Source organism: Diaporthe batatas (genome assembly GCF_019321695.1).
Source record: "Diaporthe batatas strain CRI 302-4 chromosome Unknown Contig00013, whole genome shotgun sequence".
Lineage (NCBI taxonomy): Eukaryota > Fungi > Ascomycota > Sordariomycetes > Diaporthales > Diaporthaceae > Diaporthe > Diaporthe batatas.
Window position 1 is genome coordinate 369,045 of NW_025408560.1, and position 27,468 is coordinate 396,512.

Genomic DNA, 27,468 nt, shown 5'->3' on the forward strand with positions numbered 1-27,468 from the left:
TGCCTGGTTTTTTTTACCTACACACCCTTTTCCCTTTGCAGTTGCCTTGTCATACTGGTTGCCTGTAGCTGGCAGACAGTGACTGGACAGGCCTAGCACAACAAGAACCGGCATTCCCATCCATGACTTCTCGAGCACAAAAGGTGCCCACTTCTCCAGTTCGCCTGATAAACCGCACCGTACGGTTCACTTCAAATATCTCCCCCATGCCAGCAGCAAGAATGGCTCACCGGGTCTCACGCCGAGACTCATGGCCGCCAACCATGATGCGTCTGCACCCGAGCATCGAGTCCGAGGACGCGGCGATGGATGTCGACTCCAACCAACACGACCTAACCCTGGAGGATGATGATCCCATCAACTACTTCCTCACTCCCACGCCCCTTCTTGACGATGGTGACACCGACGACGACATGGACTCGATGGATCTGGAGATGGACATGTTCGATGCGGGCATCGAAGACTCCCTGCACCCTCAGCCAGCCATCCGGAGCATCAGCCCGTCCGACTTGACCGGCCCAACCCGGCCACCGTCCTCACTGCCCAAGATGTTCCCCCTACCCATCCGATCCCCGACCCCTCCCAAGGCGAGAACCGGCTCCAGGTCACCGCCCTCGAGGAACTCCCCCGAGGCCCTGACCCCTAGCATGGACGCCGATGACGATGATGAGGACTACGTCCGCTTCACCCCGGGCGGCAGTCTCGCCCCGCTCAGCCTCTACAACAACTTCGCGAGCTCCAAGTCCAAGGGTGCCAGCCGCAAGGCCGCCGCCAACAAGGCTAGGGCGCAAGATACACTGGACAAGAACGACAGGGTGGGCATGATGATGACGCACGGCCCCTCGGTTTCCTCCACCAACCTCCTCCTTTCGCCGGACGCTTTCCACGTGGGCCGGCCCCCGACAGCGCCCACCACGCGCGGGAGGTCGACCACCGCAGCTGGCGGGAGGGGTCGGCCCCGGCTCGTCCAGCGACCTCGCAGCTGGTCCGGCCCCATCCACGCTGGACACTTTGGCGGTGTCGATAACAACCGCCTTTCGCCGCGGGCATGGCGCGAGCCTAGCCCCGACGTCTGGTCGATCGAGGAGGACCCCGAGGCCGAGATGATGAGCGAGTTTGGCGAGGGGAGCGTCGAGGTTGACACCCTCGGCCACAAGACTGGGGTGATGACCCCCGGTAGCGACAAGGCGGGGAAGAAGGTGCGCTTTGCGCTGCCTGTCACGGAGATTCCTTGAGGTGGTGGGAGTGGCCAGCAGGGCTGGATGGGGAGACGGAGTTGCCGTCACGCATTTCTGGTCGTTATGGGTTTCCTTGAGTCCCTGAGTAGGAGGTACAACAATGGACTCACGTCCTTGCATTTGTGGGTGGGAGGTTTTTCTTCATGGTCGGTCTTGCATTTTCGCACACTGGGGACGGGCCACAGACGCGGATGGTCTGCCTTTTCTTTTTCTAACATCATCATCATCATCGTCATTATCATTATTCATCTCATCTCTCGGGGGAAGCATTATCTGGGGTCCTGGTTTCATTTCTGGGTGCATATATTTCTTTTCTTCTTGTAACTGCATAACTAGATTGATTGCTCACGCAACCTATCATGGAGGAAGTCAACTTGGAGTAATAATTTCGGGCATTACAAATACACAACATCAAAACCTGCCGTTCGAGGCACCCAACGATTCTCTTCCCCTGCAATCTGGTGCTCGGTCTGCTTGTTTCGCTCATCTCGAGAACTACCAAAATTCCCATCTAACACATCGACTAGGTGCCATTATTTCCTGGCCTTTTCCAGACTTTTGGGCCGAAATTGCCACCAAGATTGATTTGCAACCCCATGGCCATCTCTGCCCATTTCGCAAGCTGTCCTGACCCCATGAGCAGCAGTGGTCGCCGCTATTTCTCAGCAGCAAGACCTAGTATATCGGTGGACTACCTTTACGGATAGGGCTTTCGCCACAAAGGGAAAGGAGGTTAGCCTCAAATCAGCTTATCAAACTCAGCTGACTACCACCACTTTTTGTTGGTTAGCCTCCGACTAAAATGTCCCAACTGTCAAGTCCCTGCATCCTAGAATAGAGGGTCTCCGCTAGATTGGCACCAACACAGGCATTGGACAATGGCCGGAACCTGTACACCCTCCCACCCCCCAACTCAGTGTGGCTTTCAGGGAGGTGCATGCCAAAGTCTGTAGTGCTGACCTTCTTCTCGCCAAGCTCAGCCTCCTTCACTTAGCACTAGAGCTCACCTATCTCGGTCAAACGACCTCCGGGCAACTTCATTAGCATCTGCGCCACCGAAGCTCCCGTAGCCAACAGGGTCCGAAAATCATTTGACTTTATCCTGTTGACGAAGCTTTACGACTTAGTTGAGTAATAGATGGCTGGTGATCTGTTTTTTCGTCGTTAGCTCTTCACTCAGCTTACATACCATGGCTTGGACCCACCCCTTAGGCCTTTTAGGGTCCGCCCAAGGTCCTTCTAACAGACCACCCCAGTGCTGTTCCTATTCCTTGACAGTGGTATCGACTATGTATCAGAAGACTTATTGTTCAAGTGCAATGCGATCTCCATATAGCGCTTGAGTATGGACATTGGGTAATTTCCAGACACTAAATTCCGGTCTCCGGGGCTTCCAACAGCTTAGCAGTTTACTACAAATTCATAAAAATAACTTTGCTGGACACTTGCACGAGGATTGTATACCTTTTCCTCAAACCACACTGAGGAGCGTTGATATAATTTCATGTATTTGCATACATTACAATCTAAGGTAATCAGCATCAGTTACCTGCCGTTGATGCAACTTTTCGTGACTTCCATTACAGATGGCGATTGCGTGGGCGGATAGATCCATTTTGCATTTATCTGTAATACTTGTGCGAAAGGCATCGATTGCAAATCTTGCCCTGACCTCGGAGGTACATTTATGTTTGGAATCAGGATGTTTCTCTTTTACTGATGGGCATGTTATTGCTAAGCCGCAACTACTCCTCTCTCATTCTTCCTTTTCATCGGCGTGCATATTTTCTTGTGAATAAGTCCGTTTTCCAATTTTGTGTCAGGTCCGTATCGAAAAAACCTGCCAAAGAAATTGGCACCAATTATGTGTCTATCTTCCTCCAGATCACCTGGGCAGGTATAGCGTGAGATGAGCCATATGTTTGAGGCTTCGGTAAGGAGTTTTCATTTCGCAACTCCACTAGGAGAATATGGACATTGCGCAGTTTTTCAAAACCACCTGTGGACATGGGTTGTTGCAGGCATGCTGGGTGCCCAGGTGACGTTGGGGGCTTACATAAGCTGGTTTTGTCCCCCTCACGGTGCTGATCAGGCCAGCTCGGAAACTGCTTCAAACACAATTCATGACGGTTGGGAAGTGGTTGGCAGCAAGTTCATGTCATTATTTCTGTTTCATGGCATCTGGAGACATTGACTCCCCTACTTGCAAGGCAATCAATTCGGAGGCCTGAAGTTCACCTGGCTTGTACGTGTTCCCGTGTTCAAGACCATCAGGCCCCTCCTCCTCCTGCTCGAGCTACTGAAGCTTGACCGTGTTACTGGCTCTGAATAGCTCTAAGTGTGTACAAAAGCAGATCTCCTGGGCCCAGGCCTCGCTCTTTCAGAACACAGCTAAAATCCTGCCCAAGGCCGAATGATCCAAGGACCGCCATCAACAAGGTCTAGGAAACACCAGTTGGAGGACTTGTTCAGCCAGCACGCACCAACACCTCCTGTAGCCACGACTAACACTCTTCAAAATGGGCATACACGAATTGGAGGAAACGATGCCGCTCCGCATCATCACCTTCAACATCCGCTATGCCACCACGTCTCCCACCCCCCATGAGGAACTCTGGGAGATCCGCCGCCCGAAGCTCTGCAACCAGATCCGCTTCAACACGGCCGGCCGTTCCGCCTTCATCTCGTTCCAGGAGGCCCTGGCCAACCAGGTCGACGACATCCAGGAGGAACTGGGCCCTACCTGGTCCCACATCGGGGTCGGGCGGGACGACGGCAAGGCCGCGGGGGAGTTCTCGCCCGTCTTCTACCAGGCGGAGACGTGGAAGTGCGAGCGCAGCCAGACGTACTGGCTCAGCCCGACGCCGGAGGAGCCCTCGACGGGGTGGGACGCCGTGCTCCCGCGCATCGTGACCATGGGCCAGTTCGAGCACAGGCAGAACGGCGCGAGGGTCGTGGTCCTGAGCACCCACTTCGACCACATCGGGGTCACGGCCCGCGAGGAGAGCGCGAAGCTGATCCTGAAGCTGGCGGACTCGTGGGTGGGCGAGATCGGCAAGTCTAGGAAGGGGAAGCCGCCGGTATTCCTCGGGGGCGATTTCAACAGCACGCCTGAGGACAGGGCCTACCAGACCATGACGGCGCCGGGGACCGGGATGACGGACATATCAACGCTGATCCCGGTGGAGAGGCGGTACGGCAACACGTTGACTTATACTTCCTTCGACGAGCCGGATGAGGAGCCCTCGAGGATTGATTTTCTCTTCGTCAAGGATACCACAGACATCAAATTCCTTACCTATGGGGTCCTGGCTAATCGATTTGACGATGCGGTGTTTCTCTCAGACCACCGCGCAGTAATGGCTGACATGGACGTTCCGGTGAAAGGACAGTCCCCGTCTATGTAAGGCTTCCCAGTGGGGGTTCCTTTGATGGAAACACGACTCGTGCTAGCCAATGGGTTGAGTGATTGTAGCGCATGGAAGCGCAGGTCCACCTCTCCTAGTTTTCCCAGGGTGACGATGTATTCATGCCTGGCCCATTCCCTTTTGGAGGGAGGAGGACAATCACATGTCGATGCCTGGGCACAGTGGTTATGGGTGTGGGAGCAGATTTCAAATGCAGTCCCACGTCTTGACTCCTCCAACATTGCCCAAGATTATGGTGATTGCCGCTACAACGGCTTGGTCTGGAACTCACCGAGCGGAAGCAAGAGACGGCACCAACGCACGAACCGCTGACTCCCGTGCCCAGGGAGGACTCTAAGAGCCTCATCATAAATAAGATCCCATCTTGATAATTTCCCCTAGACCACCCTAGCGCCACCAATTTTGCGCGCAGATCTAATGCAGGTGTGGTGGCGTCCGTGAAGAGGAAAGGGCGGTGTGGAGCTTGGGGACGAGCAGTAGTGCTACTGTTCAACGCAAACCATCACACACTGCACAGCACCATCTCGTCCGAACCCACGACTGACCAGTCATGTGCCGCAAGCATGGTCGCTAGCTATGAGGGAAATATAGGTGGCCGGCCAAATTTGCTCGCGCGTGGAGTTGTCCACGAATGGCGATTCAACTACTTTCGGGACAGGATATGAAGATGAAGGGACCTCGGACAAGCAGCACGGTCGTAAGTCGCATTGCATGTTCTGCCAACTCAGGCACATATGTCAACTCCACTTGAGCATCCACTCGGGCCGCCATCGTCATGCAGAGCCTTTGAGCATAGGTTATCCGAGTACGCCCCGGAGGTGCCGGACATGTCGTGGCTTGACGGGCAGCACGACGGCAAACTGCATCTGTGGGGGGAATCATTCCGATCAGGCGACCTGGGGGAGCACGGTGGACAGGCAGGCCTGTGAAGACGAACAACGTGTTTCCTCCATGTCGTCACAGGTGCCGTGAAGGTGTGGTGCCATTGGAGCTCAGAACCGTTCTCCCGGGCCATAAGGGACAATAATCATCGACCCTACCTAGGGTTGCAGGTTGCAGGTTGCAACTCATGGCCTGCAGGAGGTCCAGTGAACCCCCGGGCTGACTTGCAGTCGAGGTTGCACCCAACCACGACGCAGGGAGGTGGCGGGAGCGTCGTTGTGGAGGCTGTGGGACGCGGGGGATAGGCATTGGATCGGACGCGTGATAGGGGACACAAGTACGGCCGCTGGTGGGATGCAGCATACTGTGTGCTGCAGATGCGGCAAGGTCCTGCTGTCCCTGCCACCGACCCCGTGAAGCTGCGGCTTCTTGATGTTTGTGGCACAGACGTGGCATAATTGCCGAAGCTGGTGATGTGTTGGGGGCAAATGCCAAAGTCAGCCATTTTGATGACCACGGATCTGGGGAAGACAAGCATTGGCCGATTGCTGACATGTCGCCGCGTTCTATCAAGTGCCACTGCCAGGATTGGCGAGGAGTCCATCTCACAGCCGACGAACCGGGCTAGGCACAAGTGCAGTCAGCGGGTTGCTCGAAACCTTGTCTCTCTCGCTTCCGGTATAAGCCGTAGCAAGACATGCTGCTAATAAGCACTGGCACGAATGCTGCAGTTCCTCCCTCGAGTGTTCAAGGTTTGACAGTCGTTGGCTGGGGACTCGTGCTGCACGGGGTTGCATGAGGGACGAAACTCGTGCACACTGGGGGAACGGCTCCAATGGGCAGTGCAAGCATTGCTGCAGGGCAGCGTCATTGGACATGAGTGGAGGATGGTTCGTGTCCTCTTCTGGCAATAGTGTTCACCCAGCCCCATGGAGTTTTAGTTGAGCCGCATCTCCAAACCCGACTTTTGCCGCAGCCCATCCGAGGACTGGGCAGACGGGCACCTGCTCCATACGTGTAGATGAGGGCCTGGACCGGCGTGGTCTGGGAACGGGGTCTGGGGGGTGTGAGGTTGGCCGTGGTCGTGTCCCCCTGGCCGCCCATTCGCGCGTCGTACTCGGCACGACACCTATTGGATGTTCTGGTTGACGCCGGGACCTGAGCCTTAAAGTCGGGGTGTCAGGGAGTTCTGTTGGTTGGTTGTCATGCACACGCCGCCCGCGTGAACCTATTAGGCGTCGACCATGCGAGCACTTCTGGCACTTAGACGGGGCCTTGGGAGGCAAGCGGGCCTGAAGTTGGGGCCTGACGACAAAGTAGCGGGTCGGGCAGTCGGGGTGCATGGAGTCATCCCAGGGTGCATCTGCACAAAGTCGTCGCCGCGATCCTGTGACTGAGATCCCGGGGGTGGTCGATGTTCCCGGGCTCCACATCCCGGACCTCTGGGTCTCTGCCTCTCTGGTCTATCATGCCAGCGGCAGGGGCCAGGGTTTGTGAGGACTGCCCCAGCGCAGCCCCAGGGCCTTGGAGAATGTCCGTAAGTTTCCACTCTGCCACTGTCGCTGTGGTCTGTCTGTCAGCTTCCGGCGGCTTCAACAAAGCAGGGGTGGGGTGTCTAGGTCTGGTGGGTGACTCAATATTGAGCAAGGTCTTCTTGAGGTAAGAGAGGCGGGCAGAAGGGGGTGGGGGGAAGACGGCCTGGCGGGCAGACGGGGTGTCCTCTGGCAGAGAAACAGCTCGCTGCGTGCTGTGGTAATGGCAAAGGTCGCACCAAGCTTCTGGCAGGAGTGTGGCATCGCGCCTCGCTGCATCTGAGCATCTGGCACCCGGCCAACCGTTCCCGCCATCTCCCTGTAGGTCTCAGGCTGCACCATTGCCATTCGTTGTCCCTCAGCCCTGATATTCCTCTTCGGAGGGGGTGTGTGCGGGTGGTGTTGACGGGCGACGGCGACCAGGAATTTCAAGGCACACCCCCTCACACCCCCAGGTGCCACTCCCCCCATTTGACTCGCCTTGTTTCCCCACCACGTCTCCAGTCCCCACGACAAGCACTTGTCACCCCTGCTGCCAGTCCCATTTTCCGTCTCTCACACCCTCCCACCCTCCCCCCAGCAGCCCAGCAGCCCAGGAAGCACAGAGAGCGTTGCATCGAGCGCACAATAAAACTCGCCAGTAGCCGCCCCGGTCCTTTCCACCCGACATCTTATTTTTTTATATTTCCCAGACAGTCCAGTCTCTCTTCTGGGCACTGTTCTTGTTGACTGCGACGCCCATCACCTAGACGCCGCCTATTATCCTCCTCTTTCTACCTGCTCATCATACTCCGTACCCGTTGCTGTCAGGTCTGAGGCCACACACAGCAGCAGTCATTCCCACCCACTCACTCTCCTGCGAGCTCTTTAGCCAGGGTTCCCACACGGCTCCACTCGGATGACCCGACCGACTTTGGCTCGCTGTCCCGTCCCGACTCGGCCCAACGATTACTCACACCGGAGCCGCACTGCCCCAGCGATTGAGCCACCACCGTCGAGACAAGCAGTCAAGATAGACGACCGAGTGCTACTAGGCCCGACCCAACTCGAATCTCATCCATGACTCGACCAGGGACACTATAAGCAGTTTGCACCGCTAAAGCCTGCCGCCGACCATGGCAACCAGCGTTGACACGCGGACCTACATGGAGGTCGCTGATGATGATGGGAATATCATCGACGACTCCAAGACATATGTCTCCACCGCGCCGCCTGGCACCAAAGAATCAGCCAACGTCTCGCGCACCAGGAACAGGACCCTGACCAGGGGGTCGTCGTCGTCGTCGTCTCCTAACCCCACCCATCTTCACACAGACTCCGACTCTACCACACACCCCAGCAGCCCGCTGAGGCAGGATTCCAGGAAGCCCAGGACCAAGCCCAGGGACAAGGACAAGCCCTCAGCCAAGAAAACAGTCACACATGCCACTCCTGCTCCCAGGCCCAGCGCCAGGTCAGCCAGGACCCTTCCCAACCTGCACACCTCTACAGCGAGAAAGTCCCAGGACCAGTCTACCTACTACGGCATCAGTCCCGATCCGACCAGTCCCATCCTTACTCCTGGCGTCACCTCGTCGCGTCCGCGGGTGTACTCCACAAGTCAGCGACCAAACAGCTACTATGGCCAGCCGTCCAAGCCACCACAGTCCAATGCCAGGTACTGGCAACACCCTAATCCTGTCCTGGGGGGATCTTTCCCTCCACCGGCGCCTTTTCCACCACCACCAGGTGCCCCGCAGTTCCAGCCCCCTTTCCCACCGCCGCCGCAGCAGTTTGTTCCGCCGCCAATAGACTACATTACTAGCCAGGGTGCGTTGGCGGCCCGCTTCGAACACCACCGCCCGCGCTCCGCCATGGGACGCCAGCATCTCATTGACTACAGCCCAGAGTACGAGGACCCTGAGGAAGGCGGCGTCGTGATACGGCGGCCGTCACTGAGCAGGAGAAGATCCACCAGGCAGGATGCGGATCGCATCCGCATGCCTCCACCGCCGCGGCCCAGCACATCGCGCCCCCAGGCATCGTCCTTTGCACCTCCGCCTCCGAAAAGGCGTTCGATTGGGTCCGTCGGGTCACTGTTTGTAGATGACGATTCCCTTGACGGCGATGACTCTCTCTATAGTGGTGTTTCCCCAGCCGAGAGCTACCCTCGCGCAGCCCGTCGTCCAAGCATCGACTCCAACCCGATGTACGACATGGGACACGGCTACGCTGAAGTGGCAGGCAGACCGGACCGACTGGGTCGACGGAACTCCCACTACGGGGCCCGCAGGCAGTCGACGGAGCGAGAGGTCGAGGACAAGTACAATTCGGCGTTGCAGTACCAGGACGAGGTGGACGGGCCAACCAATCCCCTCACGGCCGCTACTCTCCGGCGCATCACCAAGACCCCAAGCAAGAGCACCAAGAGCTCAGGCAGCAAGGGAGGAAGTGGCTACGGGCGCCCCGCAGCGTCGAGGAACAGCATGGATGCGGACGACATGACTATATTCGTCAAGGGCATGGGTTCTCTTACCATTGGCGGCGCGCAGCTGAACATTGAGGACGGCGCCGAGATAGCCATCCGCACCAACGGCAGCGAGAGGAACTCGCGAGGAGGGAGCGACAATGCCTCAACGGCCTACCCTGACGACAGCCGCACTGCCAGGTTCGAACGGCCCCAACCGCGGATCCGTACCCGCTCGCGGGCAGGGTCACACTCGCGCACCCTTGCGCACCACGTCGCCCCGGCCGCTCCGCCCCACCCGCATGTTGACTACTACGGGAACACTTACATTCCGATGGCACATGCACCGTACTCTCCCCACCCCTACCCCTATAATGTATGACGCACACGAGGAACACGATGTTGATGATGCCGACGACGACGATGATGATGACAAACAAAATCTGATGACCAACGGGATGAGGCATGGTTTGATTTTGATGTTTTGTGAGGTTTCCCAATACCGACCTGATGATTCAAGATCCAATTGGATGATTCAAGCGAGCGATGGTTTCTGATTTCTATAATGATGGGCTGTGATATCCTGGGACATTTTTCTTCTCACTCATCCGGCCCCAGCCGACTGACGCCGGCGGATGGCGCCGGAGTACTACTATGTTGTTGGCCAGCGATCTCCTTCTGATTTTATTGCCTGGAAAAGAGCGTCAAAAGGTTACTGAGCGGAGAGAGATACCCCTTCCCGTTTTGTCATACACCGCCTGTCGCCTTCTATTCTTGGGCACCAACATTTCCCTCGTCATTGATAGCACTTGTGTTTCCTGTACAACTGGATGTGTATCCTCAAAAGTGCTCATGTGGGCGGGCGACCGCGCTCTGGCCGAGCCCGGCTTGTGTATACGTTGTACGATGAGGGCACTGGAAAGCAGGCTTTTCTCTCGCGCCGGCCGTGTCTTTTGGCGCAGGCGGGGAATGGAGACATCTACATGGCTACCTACCTGTTCCATATTGTAGTGCTATCATCACAGTTCTACTTCTACGCATATATTACATTTCTATTTATGGCTTTTTGAGACCTGTCAAACCTTGCATGTACCGGTTCGGGTTTGCTCTGAGCCCGTGAGATGGAAAAGGCCAGGACCTCCGGACAGGGGTGAGGATCTTTCGGGGTCTTGGGTCCCTTCCCGTCATTTACACCGGACAGTCTCTGGAACAAATTGCTTGTTCCGGGGTCGATACTTGACGGGGAAGGCAACTGGGTTGAGGCAGCCTGGACAACAGCTCCCAAGACGTGTCACGATGATATAGCAGGGGATATTATACAAGCATACTCTTAGACCAGATACCAATGCTTGCGAAGAACACCAGAGGGGAGGTACCGCTCCGGCTGGAAGAAGTACTTGCACAGACAGTTCATGTTAATGCAAAAAGTGGCACCGAGAGCACCATGGACTGACTGGCTCGTACCGGAACCGTGCCCCCGCCTCCCCGTGAGCGCGAGTCCGTCACTTGTATGGCGCGGACCCCACCGATGTCGTGCATTTTTGTCTACGTTTACCCTACGCCCCACGATGGAGGTAACCCGAAACAAGAAGGCCATGTTTCTCCCATGACATGCCTGGGCTCGGGGGTTTCGTCCGGAGTGGAGGGTGGTATTGGCAGTGCGTCTTATTGCTCAAAATAATCACAGGTGGAAGACAGCCGGGTTTTCGCCATCTACTCTGCGAAGGATGGCATTCTGGAATCGGGAATCGAGCTTTGGGACGACCAGCGGAGCTCCGCTTGATTTCTGTTCCCCTTCCAGAGATACCCGGGCAATGCTGTTGTTGGTAGGGCATTCGGCGCCACGAGGCGCGGTTGACACATGCCTGAAACAGGCGGCAGCTGTCGCTCGTGTTGGTGCAGGCCGGGTTGGGTTCATTGTTGGTAATCGGGCGCCCAGTTGGCAGGTGATTGGAGGTTTGTGTGTGTGTTTGTGTACGGTACGACGGTACTTGGATAGTGCCAGCAACTCGTATGTCGTGCTAAGGCCAGGCAGGGGGAAGAGACTGAGCCATTTATTTCGAGAAATGCCATGCCACATGTCCGCAGCTCACTCGGCGCCTCTCGAGGGGCTGCCCACCAATAACCATGCCCACAGCCCTGAGCTGAGCTGACTGAGTGACCGACTGCCTGACTGACTCTCCTAGGCCACTGGAGCTGTTCTCCGGCAGCAGTCTCGTCTCTTGTCTCGAGTCTCACAGGGTTGAAAGGGTTCGCTGATTGATAGCGCGACGCCCCCCCTTCATGGGTGGTGGTGCGAGACGGGTAAGCGTGTTCTGTTCTGGGTTTGATTCTTGAATCGTGTGTCGGTTGCTCGGGACGGCCCCCCCCCCCAATTCCGAGCTGTCAGGGCAGTCAGGATGGGAAACGTGGGGGCCGAATGAGTACTGTGTAAATGTACGGTAGTATAGTTCCGCCAGGGTTAGGACCTGTCAATGCGGGTTGTCTCGCCAATACCCGAGGCGATGACGTCGGTTGTTGACTGTCTCCATCAACAACCACATGGCTCACGTGCTGTCTCGATGATGCCCAGGCACGCATCCTGGCTTACCGGTACGTGGTGATGGATGCAGCAGGATCTTTATAACAATCACATTAGCAAGGGCTGCCTGCTCTGCATACATGTAAACAAGGCTGTCCATCCATGGGTTCCTGTTCTCGCTTGGAAGGAGCGTTGCTGCGGCAGGGTGCAGGGGTGGCCTGGTCCCAACCACCGCTTTTCCCCAGCCATCGCGTTTCCACAGGAACAAAACCGCCCGCCCACAGCAACCACCTCTCACAGCCTGCACCACATTGAATCTCCAGAGACCGCTTACCTCTTACAACGTCCATCCGTCTAAGCTTAACGTACTTTTCCTTCTGTCGGTCGGTCAACTAATTGATTCATCGACCGCACATTGACCTCACTCTTTGTCTGTCTTGAAGCAAAGACACGAGCCAACACGCGACAACTTACACGACAACATCAGCAGGTCAAGCAGCAGAGGGGAGAAGCACATCATTTGTGCTGATCGACTCTCCACGCTGCCCGACTTTGGCTGGTCTGCCAACCAATACCAGCCAGAGTCCCTTCACATGTCAACCCTTCCAATCCACTCCTAAATTCCAGTGTGAAGCGGGCCTGCTTCCACCACAGACAACATGGCGCCAGCCGACCTCAGCGACAGCATCGCAAGACTCGGACCCGTCGCTGCACGGTCCCTATTACTCGCCCGCGATGATGCACCTAACAACCGGCCCAACCCTGAGTCCGGCATCATCCACCCCGAACAGTTCAACCAGAAGTTTCTCTTTATCTTATTCGGCCTGATACCCGCCGCCTTCGTCATAGTCGGCATCTGGTTTTTTTTCCACGCCAAGAATGGCGGCTTCTACTTCAAGGAGAACGATTGGGACGACTACAAGTCTACTGTACTGCGTCGCAAGGGCCCGAACGGCACTACCTTGTCGGGGGCCACCACCGAGACCGACCTCGGCGGCGGCAGCGTGTATAAGGACGTCGACGATGGTAGCACAGAGGACGCCACCACTGTCGTCAGCGGCACGACGGGCATTACCGGTATCACTGGCGGCGTGAGCGACTTTGTCGGGCGGGAGAAGAGGCGCAAGAAGCGCGAGCAAAAGGAGCGCGACAGGGAAAAGCGCCGCGAGGAGAAGCGCCGCGAGAAGGAAGAGCTCAAGCGCAGTAAGGAGCGCAAGCGCGCCCGCAAGGTAGCCGAAGACGGCGGCGTGGTCGACGAGGACGCCGAGGCCGAGGCCGAGCAGTACCTCCGCAACTACCGGCACGAGAAACCCGCTCGCGTCGGCGGCATCAACAAGGAGAGCGACTCCAGCCAGTGGGACGGCTCGACAAACCCGACCGAGTCGTCCAGGGGTGGCTACACGGAGAGCACCGTCACCTCGGAGCTCATCAGCCACCGCGAGCGCACGCCGACCACCACCCCGGAGAAGCCCAAGAAGTCCAGCGGCATCCGCAAGGTCTACTCCACCGCCGACAAGCGCGACTCGCGCGAGGCTGAGCGCATCCGGGCCGAGGCCAAGAAGCTGCAGGAGAGGGGCCGCGCCGCGGCAGCCTCCTCCGCGGCGGGAGCGTCGTCATCCCACAGGCGCAACTTCTCCTGGCAGCAGAACAACCGCGTCGATGAGGACACCCCCATGGCGCCTAGCAGCTACGGCCCCAGCGAGGACGTCGAGTCTAGAATCCCCGGCAGCTGGGCCGAGAGTGATGTCGGCAGCGAGGTCGGCACCAAGTCGTACCACCACGTCATCCCCGGGCTCTCCGACTCGGGTGCCGGCTCGTCTGTCGCTGGCACTGACGTGAGGGACTACGCGGAGGAGAAGCGGAAGCGCAGGGGGGGTGCTGGGTACAGGCGGGAGAGGTAGGCCCTCTCGCTGTTGAGGTATGTGATGGGTGCTCCTTCAGAGAAGGCCCCACGCGCAGGGGTGTGATTATGGCGGTTATCATTATGATGGTTTACGAATGCGACTTTACACGAGAGAATGCACCGAGTTCCTACTTGTTGTGGATACCTTTTCATTTACGGAAGCACGGACGGATTGCGCATGGGGTGACATGGGCAAAGGATACGGACGAGAGCCGGGCTGGGATGAGGGTTATTTGAGGGATCGGTACATCTCCTTTGTGTCGCCGGGCGGATCAGCCTGGCTTGGGTATACAACATTCGCGGCGTTTGTTAGCCGGCAAACTGAGCAGCATTGTGAATATAATGTAAAGAAGTCCAAATCACGAGATTGATCGATCCCCGAGCCCCAGTTTAAATGTGCAATTCGGTGCCTCATAGAGTACCTGTCTTCTGGCTGTCCTGCCGTCTTGGTCATTGGGAAACAGCGAATAGCAGTCCCTTGCTGAAGGAAGAACGCCAGGATAAGCCCCTCGTTTGGGTCCAGTTTGGACGTCCGCAGCTGTGAGAATGGCTCGCTCGCAAGGCTATGCTTTGTTGCGAGGTGGCCCCGGGGGGTGTCTGACAAGAAGGCCATGCCCTGACGCGCACATTTAATCCTCGATATTGGGATCTAAAGTGATTTGTTGCTCTTTCTAGGAATGTCGACAGAAAGAGTACCGCTCACGCCTTTTCCGAGACGAGAATTCAGCCTGGAGCCCCATTGGGCATCCATCTGCCAACCATGCCTGAGGTTACACAACATACGCGCCCCATCCACGCAGATTGGATAAGGGACTTGCAGGGCATTTTGCACCCCGCAATGACTGTTTGCAAATTCCGCATTTAACAGCTCTGTTCAAAGATCATAATCTCCGTGCGTCGGTCAACACCAAAGAGGCGTCAACGTCGTTGGAGGCAGTCATGGGGTCTGAGTCGAATATAGACTACGACCTCGACGTCGAAGGAGACGTGATACTAACTCTTCACAACCCCAATGAGCCGTTCTTTGTCTGGCTCGAGAAAGAACCTTCGGAGGTCTCGCAATATTGGCAGTCGTTCCCTGACGCTGAGCTGGTTCGCAAATTTGGACAGTTGGATCCAAGCTGGTCAGACCTGCCAAGCGAAGCAGAGCCGCGGTTGGAAGATGCACCGCTCCATGTGCCAGTTGATCCTTCATTTGAAGAAGCAGCACTCGGGGAAGAAACGCCGTTCGATACATCCGACCAACTTGTACAAGACACCCCACATGTTTCAGACCTGCCAGAAGCAACAAGGCCTAAACAGGCAGGTCTTGAAGACGATGATGGCATCAACGAACACGCGCATCAAGTACGATTTCGATTATCATCGAGACATTTGATCTCGGCTTCTCCTTATTTCAGAACAATCTTGACTGGGCCATAGGAGGAGAACACATCACGAGTCGATTCGTGGTACAAAATATCCGCCACAGACTGGGACGAGAAGGCATTCAAACTTCTCATGGATATAGTGCATGGCAACAGCCACAATGTTCCACGACATGTTGATTTGGAGCTGCTCGCGAAGATCGCGGTGCTGGTCGACTACTACAAATGCTACGACGTGGTGAAGTTCTATTCCGATACGTGGATCGAGGGCCTGGGGGAGACGATGAACGTCACCCAATATTCAAGAGACTTCGTCTTGGTCCTCTTTGTTTCGTGCGTCTTCATCCAGGGCACAACATTCCGCGATTTGACATACCAAGCCATGAAACAGACCACGGAACCGTTTCGGTCCTTGGGGCTGCCATTCCCAGAGAGGCTAATCGGTTAGTTTGTCCGTGTCAGCAGGTTGAGATGCTTGTCTGACGGCTTCTGCAGAGGAAATCGAGCGCGTCAGAATACGTACCGTTGGCGCGTTCCTTGATGGGTTGCACGACCTTCTTCGGTACCTCGCCGCCCGGGTCAGTTGCGGTATCGCATGCAACGCAATCTTGGTCGGCACACTTTATCGTGAAATGTCCGCGAGAGCCATCCTCAGCCCACAGCCAGCGCCTCCTTATGATGGGTTCAGTATTGATGGCATCGTCCAGATGGCGCGGGATATTGAATCCCCGAAAGGTTATCGGGCCAAAAGAAGTCTTTGCCAATGCGGAATTCAAACATTTCTCATTCCTCTCATGGAAGAGGCCACGAGAGGTGTTCAAGGTCTTGAGTTGGAGAATTACGTGACGAACCCTTGGGCTACTACAACTCGCTCCCGGCCTACTGCACGGTCATCTGAGCTCTGAATAGATCATTGTTGGTGATATTGGCACTTGTTGTACGGGACGAGACGTATGTGGAGGCTACATGGTCCCGGTTGAGGATACTGGGAAAACCAGGTCCCTATGCGGTGGAATTGGGTGAGCGTCATCCATAGTATGCGGAGGGATTCAAGCAGTCTACCGCTACAACCCTTCCTACTCATATGCTGCAGCTGCAGCTGTCCTGATCACTCACTATGTGCCAGTCTTGCCGAGCAACGTTGGCGCGGGTACTCAAGCTCATAAACAGCCACATGCACGAGCTTTGCTCGGATCTCTGCTACGTAGTCACCGTATGGGTATATAACAGCTTGATTGTTCCTCACTGCTGAGCTCACTACACGTATAACCTCCTACCTATGGGATGACGGGCTGTAGTACAATCACTTGAGGAATAAAACCACATCAGCTGGTGGACAGGAGCATTTGACAGGGGCTCTGCTATCATTTCTTGTCATTCTTGAATGTGTGGGGGTATCGCGATAATGACCTGATATCCTGGCGGCGTCTGGTTGTTGGGCATTTCACGTGACTGAGAGGACACAGGAGACGAATCCGGTCGATCGGTGTCTCGGCTGTCAAGTGCAGTCAAACAAACAATTGTGACGGGCAATGAGATGCTCGAAACATGTTTGTATTGAGATCTGCGGGAATCAGTGGCCGGGTGAAAGTAGCAGGACTCGAGGTGACAGGCCGGGAGGCATACATAAGCTTAAATGTATTATTAGCAAAGGGAGACAAGGCGGCTCAGACTCTGCTTGGGCGGCAAAAGAAACAAGATCAAGCAGATGCCAAACGGGCTGGCAGTGGGCAGCGGGCAGCGGGAGAGATGGCTGATGGGCCGGCTGGCTGGCTGGCTAGCTGGCTTACACTGGCTGGCTGATGGATGGATAAGTGGAGGTTAATTATAGTGGCGGGCAGGCCTACGGAGTACTGCCCTCAGACTCACGAAACAGGCTGCGGCTGATGAAACCTGGCCGTGGGAGCCGTCCAGTTTGTCGAGGCCGTGGTCGTCAGACCCGCTGCTAGGGCGGTGGGGGTTCATGCGGGTAGAAACGGGTGGTGGCACTGGTGGGTGGTGCGAGGGAGGAGACCAACCGGGCAACCACAGCATGAACCAACCGGGCTGCCGGGCATGAAATGGCCTGGTGCTAGGGAGTGGGAGTGGGCTGTGTGGTCGACGGGTCACGATGAGATGACGGCGCATGAGTGTGAGTCGTCATTGCTCCCTGATATTAGACGCTGCTATAGCGTAGACACGTGCTTATATGCCCTCTTGAGCATCAACTTGACTTCAAGGTCGCTAGTTGACTGTCAACTGTCCTGTCCCTGCTAACCTGTGTACAGCTAGGCCAGGGAGCCCGGAATGGTGAGCAACCAGGCAGGGGCTGGCGTGTGCTATGTAAGGGAGCCTGGGAGCCTCGGGCTGATCAAGCTGATGTATGGAGATCCACCTCGCGTCACTGTCTTCTTGGCACACCACCCTGAAGTATCGGGAGGCTGTCTTGTGCTAGTGTTGTGGTGTCTCGTGACACCCCTCGCCTAACAGCGGGCCTCACGCGGGCACACGGAACGGAAGTGGCGGCCCACTCAGTACATGGGCAAGGGCGCCTCTGAGGTCTGAGGCAGGCGTCCCTTGGCCCCGGCCCAGCGTCCCAGACACCCTGAGCAACCCAGACCACGTCCAGCAGTGCGCTGGCAGGCTGGGTCACCCGCAGTCAGAGGCAGAGGAGGAGGAGCGCAGTCAAATCATGACCCACCCGCCTATCCGTATCCCACCCACATATTGGCAGACTCGAGACAGGCACACTGCTTCTCCAACCTTGGAACCCTCCACGACTTTCTCCTCCTCACCACCCTAACACCCGCACTCCAATCCCCCCCGCCGATATCTTGGTGAAGCGGGCCGTCTCGAGACGACTTCATCTATCTGTCCCTGTCTGCTCTCTTGTTCTCACTTGTCCTAAGATACCCGAGCCTCGCCTCTCGTCGTGATCAGCGACTCGTTGCCGCTCCCAATTCCGTAACGCGCCCCATCTCAAACCCAACCTCAGACCCAGACTCCACACTGCCTCGACGTTGCACTGCTGCTGCGCTGCGCTAGCCTGCAGCTGAGGTCCCTCTTAATCCAGACCCTGCCGGACCAATCCTGCCTGGCCGACCAGCCAACCACCCAGCCGGCCAAGCCCACAGAGCCCCAGTGTGCCCCAGTGTGCCCCAGCGCCAGTGCCAGCGGGCACGACCACACACCCAGAACAACCGACCGACCGTCCGTCCGACGCATCACACTTTGTTCCCGCCCGCTTTGAACGACAAGAAGCGGACCACGCCACTCGCTCCCACACAATCCATCTCTTTCTGCAACTGCGACTGCGACTGCGTCAATTCTTGTTCTTCATTTCATCCCTCGACGCTGGCTGTCCGCCAAGCACAGACTTGCTTTGCTGCCCTCCCCTCGCACCTTGTCCCTCCTGTGCAGCGAGTCTCTTATCGAATGGTTGCGTCACGGCGGCGACGCCACCCTTGAAACTTCTCGGGCCCCCATCAACCGCGAACCCAACCAGCCCACATCTTGATCCGATTGCCATCGCACGAAAAAAAGAATCTCGAGATGCCGCCTAACCGCGCACCCGACGCCCTCAATGGCGTCCTTATCGGCCTTCTGTCGTCACTCGGGTCCGCCGTGCTGATAGGTCTCATCTTCGTCATCATCTATTTCTTCAAATACACAAACTCCGGCCGCATCTTGCTCGACCGCATCGGAAGGCCCGGTGAATACGATGACGAGCAGGCATTCGCCAAGGAGGAGGCCGAGGCGCTGGAGGTCATGGATGACATGCAACGGACGGAGTATCTGAGAGCCAAAGGTGCGCTACATCATTTCTAATCTCGCAAGTGGGCCGCCCATGCTAACACGAGGATAGCATTCGTCACCGCCAACCCCCCCGAGTCTGTCCAAACCGATATTTCCCTTTCGCAGTATCTGGCCATACAAGAAAAGGGTGTTTCAGCATGGGAGTTCGAGCCGGAACTCGAGATCGCCAACTGCTTCGTCGAGGGCCGCACAGAGATAGAGTTCTTCGACTCCGAATGTACTGTCATGACGAACCTGCCCGTGCCGAAGCAGAACGAGGTATATTATTGGGAGGCCAAGGTGTACGAGAAACCCGAGGCGACCCTCGTTGCTATCGGCATGGCTACCAAGCCCTATCCGCTCTTCAGGCTACCAGGTATGTCTGTTGAGGCAGTAATGTCCCACAAGAGTTCCTTAGGGTTGCTAACTGTGTGACAGGCTTCCACAAGCACTCGGCTGCCTATTTCTCAAACGGCTTCAGGCGTCTCAACCAGCCCTTCAACCATACACCTTACGGGCCACAGATTGTCCAAGGCGATGTCATTGGTTGCGGGTACCGTCCGCGAACAGGTTGCATTTTCTTCACTCGTAACGGCAAGAAGCTGGACGATGTATGCCACGGGATGAAGAACCAGAATTTCTTCCCAGCCGTCGGCGCCAACGGACCCGCAACTGTCCACGTCAACTTCGGCCAGGCTGGATTCGTTTTCATCGAAGCCAATGTGAAGAAATGGGGTCTCGCACCCATGACGGGGTCGCTGGCACCCCCACCCCCGTATGGTTCCGAAGCCGGCAGCATCCTGCTGGAGGCTGGCAGGAAAGACAGTTATACTGGGTCGCAAGCCCAGGGTCAGGGCAACAACCCATCGGTTCAGACATATTTCAGACCACACCATCAGTCGGGTCTTGAGCCACAACACGGTCATGGCCGAACACGGTCTGGAAACTTTAGGGTGCTTTCTCCGACAAGTCCTGGCCCTGCTCGGAGTCCCACTGACATCTCGCTCGCCCAGCTGGTGCCCAACGATGACGGCGGCGAGCCTAGCAGTGCTGCTGCCGGCACTGCTGGTGGAACCACGACGCATTCCGCGGCCGGGCTGGGCCTACAGGAGCCGAACCAACCGCCCCCTGACTACAGCAGCCCCCCATCATCGGATGCTGGGAGCCGACGCAATAGTTCTGAAAGCGAGCACACACCCTTGATACGAATTTCGAGAAGCAGAGGAGCATCGTCCGTGACTGTGACGCCGCGCAGCAGGAGCAACACGGCCCAGGCCGAGGGGCCTCCGATCCCAAGTTACAGCGATGCTCTGCGACAGGGAGCCGGACGTGATCGAAGCGACAGCGCCAGATCCGCGCGATAAAGGAACCTTCATACTACAGGGGATCAACACACCAGGGCCCTTGGCTCCAGGGGGACCGAGAGCCGCTGAAACCGCCTGCACGAGACAGCGTTCTCACGAGTCTTTTACATAACCAAGAGCAATCAGCAAAAGCAAAGAAGAAAGGTTGAGGAGACAAGAAGAGCATTGGAAATACCCAGAGTCAACAATTCACAGTTGAACAAATCATTGATGAGCTTTGAACGGCGGCGAATACCAGCACAGAGCGAGCGTCAGCGAGCAATGGGAGGGGCACGAAACCCGACGGCAGGGTGGCACCAGGAGTTCTGATTTTACATGATAAGCTCAGCCGTTACTTCTGGATGGTGAGGGAGATCATCGAAACGGTCGGATTGCACGGCGAAGGTGGAGTTTTTGAATCAACTGGGTTTGGGTCGAATGGTGTGTCAACAAGAAATATCACAATGACAAATATGGTCACTGCCGGGTTTCCGGTCCTGAAGAACCGATGTAGCATTGACGGTGCCATGTGCGCCCTGTCTCTACCCCGAGAAGGTTTTTTTTCTTCTCTGAAGAATATAGTATCACTATCAATACCGAGGTTCCTAAGACCAAGAAAATTAGTACTGCTTCCTCTTTGCCACATCAAGCCAAGAGAAGAGTACCATAGACAATAAGTCTCAGTATTCAGGAAACTTTCACTAAGCATGTTTGTGGATGTAACATATCGCCGTTTTTGATGAGCCGATGAGAGCATCCACTTGGGCGTGCGTTCCTTGAGTCAATAATACGCATGGTTCACTCAATCTGTGTTTGGGCAGGCTGCCAGTCTCCGATTCAGGAGCTGACCAGCAGAACCATCGTGACGGGTCCTGTGTCTCTACTGGACATCATGCCACTCCCCGAACTCCATGGTCAGGGCAGAAAGCTGGCCCTGGCCTGCCGAGGTTCGCCCATCGGCCGCAGCTAATGTCCCTGGGGCAGGCATATGTATTCTTGGGTCCGGATACGGCAGGCCAATCCCATTTTCTAGACAGTGCTGTTCCAAGATGGCAACCCTGTGTAGCAGAGCTCTCAACTGCCTGTTTAAAGATCAGCGTTTAAAGATCAGCATCCTACGCAAGGTGCGGGACCAACTCACACATCTCTGCTTGTGATCTCTGGATGCGCACCACTGCTCATCGCCTGATCCAGCCCAGGCGCGAGTTGGATGTTCTGTTCGGGCTGTTGTACTGACCGCGCGGGCGGACGTGCTGGGTGGGGCGGTGAGGCCTGACCGGCCGGGCTGCCGCCAATGCTCTGCCCGGATTCCTGCTCCACGTCCTCGCATTCCGAAGCATCGGGGGGAGGGACGAGCTTCGCCTCGGTAAAGACAGCGTTGTGCTTCTGCCTCCGCCTGCCCCTCTTGCCGAGCTCCGAGTCGGGCCTGTGCCTGCCGAGTCTCTCGTCCCAGCGGCGGTAGAGGTTCAGTTGCTTGCGGATCTGGATGATGGCACTCAGGGTGACGGTGAAGCCGTCGGCGTGCAGCCTCGCCAGCAGCTCCTCGTCGGTCTTGGGCCTGGTGGACCGGTCCTCCCAGTAGGACTTGATGTGGCGGTTGAGGTCGTCAGACCTGGTGGTGATGACGCGGTGGAAGTCGAGGTCCCACTCCTTGAAGCGGCGCATGATCGTCCTCGACTTTGCCCTGCAGCCATGGTCGTTGAGGAGGACCTCCTCGATCTTGGACCATGGCGTCTTGTCCTGGTAGAGCTTGATGATCAGGTCCTTGTGTTGGTCAAAGTCGGCCCGCGGGCGGCCGCCGACCATGGCGACGAGGGAGTTGGATGGCAGCCTCGAAGTTGCAGCTGGCAAAGACGCCTGCCCAGGCACTCGGGATGGGGCGAGAGAGATCCTTGCAGGGGCAGAGCTTCATAAAGTGTCAGACAACGACGGAGCAATGGCAGTTGGGTTTGGTGGTAGTCGTAACGGAGCCGACGTTGCACGGAAGTCGGCCGAGCGCCTGGAATCGCACCGGCGGCAGGTTAAGGGAAGCCCACTACCCCAGATTCAAGCGTGGGCGATCCCTGATTGGCGACCCCCTTTTTGAGTTCTGACCTGCAAGATCCAGCCCTGGAGTCCAGACCGCCCAGGTGCACAGGCGCCCAGTGCCCAGCCCAGGCCTGCTGCCAGGAGATTCGGATAGGTGGTGTGTGGAGGACGTCGGGAGGAAAGGACGTGTGGCCCGCAGACAAAGGGAGCTAGCGTAAGCTCCTGGTTGCGCACTTGTCAACTAACAGCACACTGCAAAAAAGATCAGCCCAGATCGCCCAGGCATCTTTCGCGCCTCCGTCCTGACTCCGTCCCTCTCCGTGTCCGTCACCGTGCCCGTCCTCTCCAAGGCCTCAACCCACCCGCCCCAGCCGTTTCCTGGCGGGCAGCACCACAACGAGCATCCACTGCTGCGTCGCACTCTTTACATCAAACATACCCACCACGACAGTTCAAACTCCACACCTACTTGAATGCTCTAGTTCCCGGCCTCCTTGCACGGACATGGTGCTGACAGCGACTCCCCTGGAAGCAACGCGCCTTGCTATCTCCCACTCGACCCGTTGCCTCGGATTGACCACTTCAATGCCACCAGCCGAGCTTGGGTGACTGCTGCCCAAGTGTCCCACACACCTCACGCCATGACGCGCCGAATAGTAAGCTCGCCTGCCAACTCCGTCCTCTCCTCTGGTAGATGTCGCGCTGGCCAGGTCGTCCTGTGCAAATCACCCCCGTATGCTTACCACGGCGACAGGTCAGGACGATTGTCCAAGTATCTTCGGTAGCCCTCGTCACCTTCCTCATCGTCTTCTTCCTCGACAGAAACTTTCGCGTCCTACCCTCAGCCATCCATGAGTACATGCCCCAACACCATGCCGGCCTCCTCATCACCGACATCACCATCAAGAAATGCTCGAGCATCAACGTCTTTTCCTCCTGCCGCCTCGACCCGGACGTGTGGCACCGGATCGAGAAAGACCTGTACCTGGGGAAGACGGTCGTGACGAGCGCATACATCCACGTGCGGAGGAAGAAGGAGGAGGAGCTTACCTCGGATGACAAGGTCATCATCGATGTCAACGTCGGCCGGCTCGACCCCGGCACCAACAAGAAGGGCCAGGCGGACGAGAGATGGGAGCCCCGAGAAGCAGGGTTGTGGATCAAGAGATCCGCAAAGAAGGTCGCCATCGATTCGAAACGGACCATCACCGCCGTGGACGTGCTGTTTGGTGACGATGCCGTCGAGGCGCGCGACGGCTGGGAGATGCCCGAGAAGGGCACCCCACTGCTCTTGGACGGGGGGCCCAAGGTGCCCTCGGCGCATATCACGGTCAGGAGAGGCAGCCAGCAGGACCCGTACAAGCCGCAGCTCCGGATAAAAGAGAATGGGAAATTCAAGGTTATGCAGGTGTCAGACATGCACCTCAGTACCGGCGTCGGGGTTTGCAGAGAGGCAATGCCAGAGAGCCCCGAGAGCGAGAGGTGTGAGGCTGATCCGAGGACGATGGACTTCATCACCAGGGTCCTGGAGGACGAGAAGCCGGACCTGGTTGTCTTCAGCGGCGATCAGATTAATGGAGATACCGCTCCAGACGCACAGTCGGTAGGTTCACCCTCCTTTCGCTTACATGCTGAGCGCTGACTGACGCCAACGATAGGCCATCTTCAAATACGCGCAGCTCTTGGCCAGGCACAAGGTGCCATATGTCACCATTTTTGGCAATCACGACGATGAAGGTGCAGCTGGCGCTTCTCTGACGCGCGCAAATCAGATGGCGCTGGTCGAGACCCTGCCCTATTCTCTGTCCAAGTCCGGGCCAGAAGACATAGACGGTGTGGGCAACTACTACGTGGAGATCCTAGCAAAGGGCAGCTCAAAGCACTCGGCTGTGACCGTGTACCTGCTTGACTCGCATGCGTACTCGCCCGACGAGCGCCGGTTCAAGGGCTACGACTGGATCAAGAAGAATCAGATCGATTGGTTCCGACAGACTGCGCAGGGTCTCAAGAAGAAGCATAAGGAGTACACGCATTTCCACCTCAACATTGCGTTCATCCACATCCCTCTACCGGAGTATCGCGATACGGAGCAGTACTTCAAGGGCGAGTGGAGGGAAGGCGTGACCGCGCCGAACTACAACTCTGGGTTCCGTGATGCCTTGGTCGAGCAGGGCGTCAGCATGATAAGCTGTGGACAGTGAGTACTGATGTTTTCCTCTTGTGGCCATGTCCGACTGACATCTCCTAGTGATCACGCCAACGAATATTGCGCGCTCTCTCAAAACCCAGACTCTAAGAAGCCCGAGCTTTGGATGTGCTATGCGGGCGGCTCTGGCTTCGGGGGCTATGGAGGGTACGGCGGCTTCCATCGGAAGATCAGGATCTTCGACCTCGACCTTAACGACGGGCGGATCACGACCTGGAAGCGGGTCGAGTGGGGCGAGACGAAGCAAAGGATAGACGAGCAGATCATCGTCGACGCCGGGAAACCGACGGCACCAATGGAGGACTGAGGGCGGGTCGGCGGGAGACGACGGAAGATACCCCGTGGATCCATCCATACTTTTATGCGGCTTGCCATGACTCGTTTGAACTTTCTCTTGCGGGATCGAGTAAAGTACGACGGAGTTTGCGGCGCAAAAGGGGGACACGCCAGTAAGGGATCTTGGCTGTCATATTCGAACAGTCTCATTTGTCTTGCTTGTGCATGAGGCCTGGAATCTGTTTGTCAAATGGATGATCACAGCGGGGACATCATTATTCTGGCGGAGCAGAGGTGGAGTTCCTCGACGAGCCTGGCAGGACAAAGATCCTTCCTTGACCTGGGACATATCGGCTTCAACGTACACGAAGCGACAGCGACATTTAATGGGTTGCTAGGATGAGGCATCGGAGGTACGAGCGGGAAAAGGCCGGCGCTACAGATACCATTTATACAAGACCATTCTTCTCTACGAGACCCCTGAGGCGCAGTTGGATCATAAGTTGAATGGAGACAAGGGCACTTCCGCCATTGTGTGAATTGCCCGCTCACGCAAGGCTGTTGCTTGTGATGTGGGGGCTGGGTCGGTAGCCTTGCGACAAGCCAGCCAGCCTCGTCTACTTGCCCGACAGGGCCTAAGTGGAGCCCAGCCACAACAACCCAACCTTTTCACCCTTTGCTCTCGGCGCGCTTCTTACAGCTGATCTTCACACTCAAGATTTGATTCATGTTTCAAATCCGGCATTTCTCTGCTCCGCGCCGTCGTCATAGGTGGCTGGTGACAACGAGCCCGGGCCGGGGCCCGGCCGACCCAGGCCGTGACCAGCCCTCACAGCGTCAGAAGTCAAGTCGCGCTCAATGAAACCCGATCACATGCGAAACTCCTGAAACAGCTGTGAACTTGAAGCCGCCGCCAAACCAGACCGCGTCCCCAAGAGGTCGCTGGATGAGGTCCGGTGCGGCGGCGCGCGCCTCACCAGGCCGCCCCGCTGGCGTCGCAGCCATATATCTATCTCACACGGGATCCTTGGAGGTTGTCTTATTCTTGCCCGGCCCGCCCTCGTCATAATTGTTTCAACACGAAGAGAGAGTCCTCAGAACTTGGTCTACGCATACCAATCCCATCCTCGTGCAAGACGTGCGAGGGGCACGAGGAAAACACCACCGCAGAGACAGAAAGTGAAGATTACACACACAAAAATAAAGCAATAGATACATACACACAATCTCAGGATGCTAGCCGACCAAGCCCTCATAACAGCCTCCGACAGGCTTTATTTCGCCTACGGAACCAACCTCAGCCCGGAGAAGATGGCCCGCCGCTGCCCGGACAGGTAACATTAAACCATCTTTAGGTATCTCTTAATTAGACAAACCGGCTAAAAGAAATCATTATTTTATCAGCATCTTCCTCGGCAAGGCGACCCTCCGCGGGCACATGTGGCAGGTCAATGAGAACGGGCTTGTCAACATCGTGCGCGTCCCGACAGCGCCGGCGCCCTCAAAGAGAGAGAAAGACGGTAGTAGAGGCAGCAGCAGCAGCAGCAGCAGCAGCAGCCGTACCAGCAGCGCCCGCGGGCGGTCCCGGGACCACCACCGCGGCATCAAGAACCATGACCAGGCCGCCGACCCCGGCCCCGTCGTGGAAGGCCTGGTGTACGCCATCTCCACCTCGGACGAAGAGCGCCTCGACAGCAAGTACATGGGCATCCGGAAGGGGCGGCCCGACGGCGCGGCGAGGGAGTGGTACGAGAAGTTTGAGGTCCAGGTGGACTTTGAGCCCGTGAGGGGCAACGTCTTCGCGCGGTGCACCTCGGCCAGCGTCGCCCGGGCGGTCAGGGAGGAGCGCGAGCAGGGCAGGGCCGCCGAGGTCCTCCGCGTGGAGAGGCGGGCTCGGTCGTGGGACGAGGGCCTGGGCGAGGGCGAGAGGAAGCGCCGAGGCTCGGGGCGGAGGGACGGTGGTGGTGGTAGCCGGCGTGGGGCCAGTGTGGGTGCTCCATCCTCGGCGGCGCCGTCGTCCGCGCTGGCGGTGGGCCACGGCGGGCTGAGGAGCTCCATCATGGGCCTCCTCGGCATCCCTGCCGGCAGGAGGGAGCGGGCTTCCTCGCCGCCGCCGCCGCCGCCTGCCCGGGGCCGCGATAGGACTGCACCCCGGGTGGTTGGCACGCCTGTCGTGGCGCTGGTGTATGCCAACACGGTCTACGTGCGGGACGGCGAGATTAGGGACCAGTACGTGCCGCGCATGGAGCGGGCTGTGGCCGACGCGCTTGCTTTGGGCGTTTCGAGGGAGTTTGTTGAGAAGAGCATTGCCCCCTTTATTCCTGAGGTCTGGGAGCTCCGTTCGGGTTGGAAGTCGTCACGGAGGAAGTCATTGGTGGGAGGCGAGGATGGTCTCGAGAAGGACCAGGGCCGGCGGGAGGTCGAGCGCATGAGGAGAAGGCGCCGGGACAGTGGTGTGGATGGGCGCAATGAATACTAAATATTAGATTTGAATGGGTGGGTATTCACGGGGAGGAATTTCTGT

General features: G+C 57.2%; 9 protein-coding genes across 9 annotated transcripts; 8 read left to right on the forward strand and 1 right to left on the reverse strand.

The window, feature by feature from the left end:
• Positions 1-122: 122 nt before the first annotated feature.
• On the forward strand, positions 123-1,235 carry KVR01_010283 (uncharacterized protein; the record flags this gene model as incomplete). The annotated part of the gene is made up of 1 exon (XM_044785624.1): positions 123-1,235. One exon carries the CDS (start codon positions 123-125, stop codon positions 1,233-1,235), a length of 1,113 nt encoding a protein of 370 aa, XP_044640442.1.
• A 2,127-nt stretch (positions 1,236-3,362) lies between these two features.
• Positions 3,363-7,542, forward strand: KVR01_010188 (uncharacterized protein). Its single transcript, XM_044791629.1, has 2 exons — positions 3,363-3,483; positions 3,590-7,542. Exon 2 carries the CDS (start codon positions 3,758-3,760, stop codon positions 4,643-4,645), a length of 888 nt encoding a protein of 295 aa, XP_044640347.1. The 5' UTR covers positions 3,363-3,483; positions 3,590-3,757; the 3' UTR covers positions 4,646-7,542.
• A 133-nt stretch (positions 7,543-7,675) lies between these two features.
• On the forward strand, positions 7,676-11,063 carry KVR01_010488 (uncharacterized protein). Its single transcript, XM_044789393.1, has one exon. The coding sequence runs from the start codon at positions 8,196-8,198 to the stop codon at positions 9,906-9,908; it is 1,713 nt and encodes a 570-aa protein (XP_044640647.1). The 5' UTR covers positions 7,676-8,195; the 3' UTR covers positions 9,909-11,063.
• Positions 11,064-12,085: 1,022 nt separating this feature from the next.
• On the forward strand, positions 12,086-14,326 carry KVR01_010626 (uncharacterized protein). Its single transcript, XM_044782356.1, has one exon. It carries the CDS (start codon positions 12,707-12,709, stop codon positions 13,946-13,948), a length of 1,242 nt encoding a protein of 413 aa, XP_044640785.1. The 5' UTR covers positions 12,086-12,706; the 3' UTR covers positions 13,949-14,326.
• A 498-nt stretch (positions 14,327-14,824) lies between these two features.
• KVR01_010175 (uncharacterized protein) lies at positions 14,825-17,083 on the forward strand. Its single transcript, XM_044787754.1, has 3 exons — positions 14,825-15,297; positions 15,373-15,760; positions 15,813-17,083. The coding sequence occupies exons 1-3, from the start codon at positions 14,890-14,892 to the stop codon at positions 16,220-16,222; spliced, it is 1,206 nt and encodes a 401-aa protein (XP_044640334.1). The 5' UTR covers positions 14,825-14,889; the 3' UTR covers positions 16,223-17,083.
• Positions 17,084-18,848: 1,765 nt separating this feature from the next.
• KVR01_010446 (uncharacterized protein) lies at positions 18,849-20,455 on the forward strand (the record flags this gene model as incomplete). The annotated part of the gene is made up of 4 exons (XM_044792437.1): positions 18,849-19,104; positions 19,162-19,467; positions 19,530-20,044; positions 20,105-20,455. The coding sequence occupies 4 exons, from the start codon at positions 18,849-18,851 to the stop codon at positions 20,453-20,455; spliced, it is 1,428 nt and encodes a 475-aa protein (XP_044640605.1).
• A 1,116-nt stretch (positions 20,456-21,571) lies between these two features.
• On the reverse strand, positions 21,572-22,240 carry KVR01_010134 (uncharacterized protein; the record flags this gene model as incomplete). The annotated part of the gene is made up of 1 exon (XM_044790019.1): positions 21,572-22,240. One exon carries the CDS (start codon positions 22,238-22,240, stop codon positions 21,572-21,574), a length of 669 nt encoding a protein of 222 aa, XP_044640293.1.
• Positions 22,241-23,103: 863 nt separating this feature from the next.
• On the forward strand, positions 23,104-24,975 carry KVR01_010160 (uncharacterized protein; the record flags this gene model as incomplete). Its single annotated transcript, XM_044793287.1, has 4 exons — positions 23,104-23,118; positions 23,217-24,065; positions 24,121-24,659; positions 24,711-24,975. 4 exons carry the CDS (start codon positions 23,104-23,106, stop codon positions 24,973-24,975), a joined length of 1,668 nt encoding a protein of 555 aa, XP_044640319.1.
• Positions 24,976-26,177: 1,202 nt separating this feature from the next.
• Positions 26,178-27,423, forward strand: KVR01_010159 (uncharacterized protein; the record flags this gene model as incomplete). The annotated part of the gene is made up of 2 exons (XM_044781791.1): positions 26,178-26,278; positions 26,349-27,423. The coding sequence occupies 2 exons, from the start codon at positions 26,178-26,180 to the stop codon at positions 27,421-27,423; spliced, it is 1,176 nt and encodes a 391-aa protein (XP_044640318.1).
• Positions 27,424-27,468: the final 45 nt, after the last annotated feature.

Coding starts and splice junctions, on each gene's coding strand:
- KVR01_010175 (XM_044787754.1), top strand. CDS start 14,890: ATGGGGTCTGAGTCGAATATAGACTACGACCTCGACGTCGAAGGAGAC. Junction 15,298..15,372: donor TCAACGAACACGCGCATCAA/GTACGATTTCGA, acceptor ACTGGGCCATAG/GAGGAGAACACATCACGAGT. Junction 15,761..15,812: donor ATTCCCAGAGAGGCTAATCG/GTTAGTTTGTCC, acceptor CGGCTTCTGCAG/AGGAAATCGAGCGCGTCAGA.
- KVR01_010626 (XM_044782356.1), top strand. CDS start 12,707: ATGGCGCCAGCCGACCTCAGCGACAGCATCGCAAGACTCGGACCCGTC.
- KVR01_010488 (XM_044789393.1), top strand. CDS start 8,196: ATGGCAACCAGCGTTGACACGCGGACCTACATGGAGGTCGCTGATGAT.
- KVR01_010188 (XM_044791629.1), top strand. CDS start 3,758: ATGGGCATACACGAATTGGAGGAAACGATGCCGCTCCGCATCATCACC.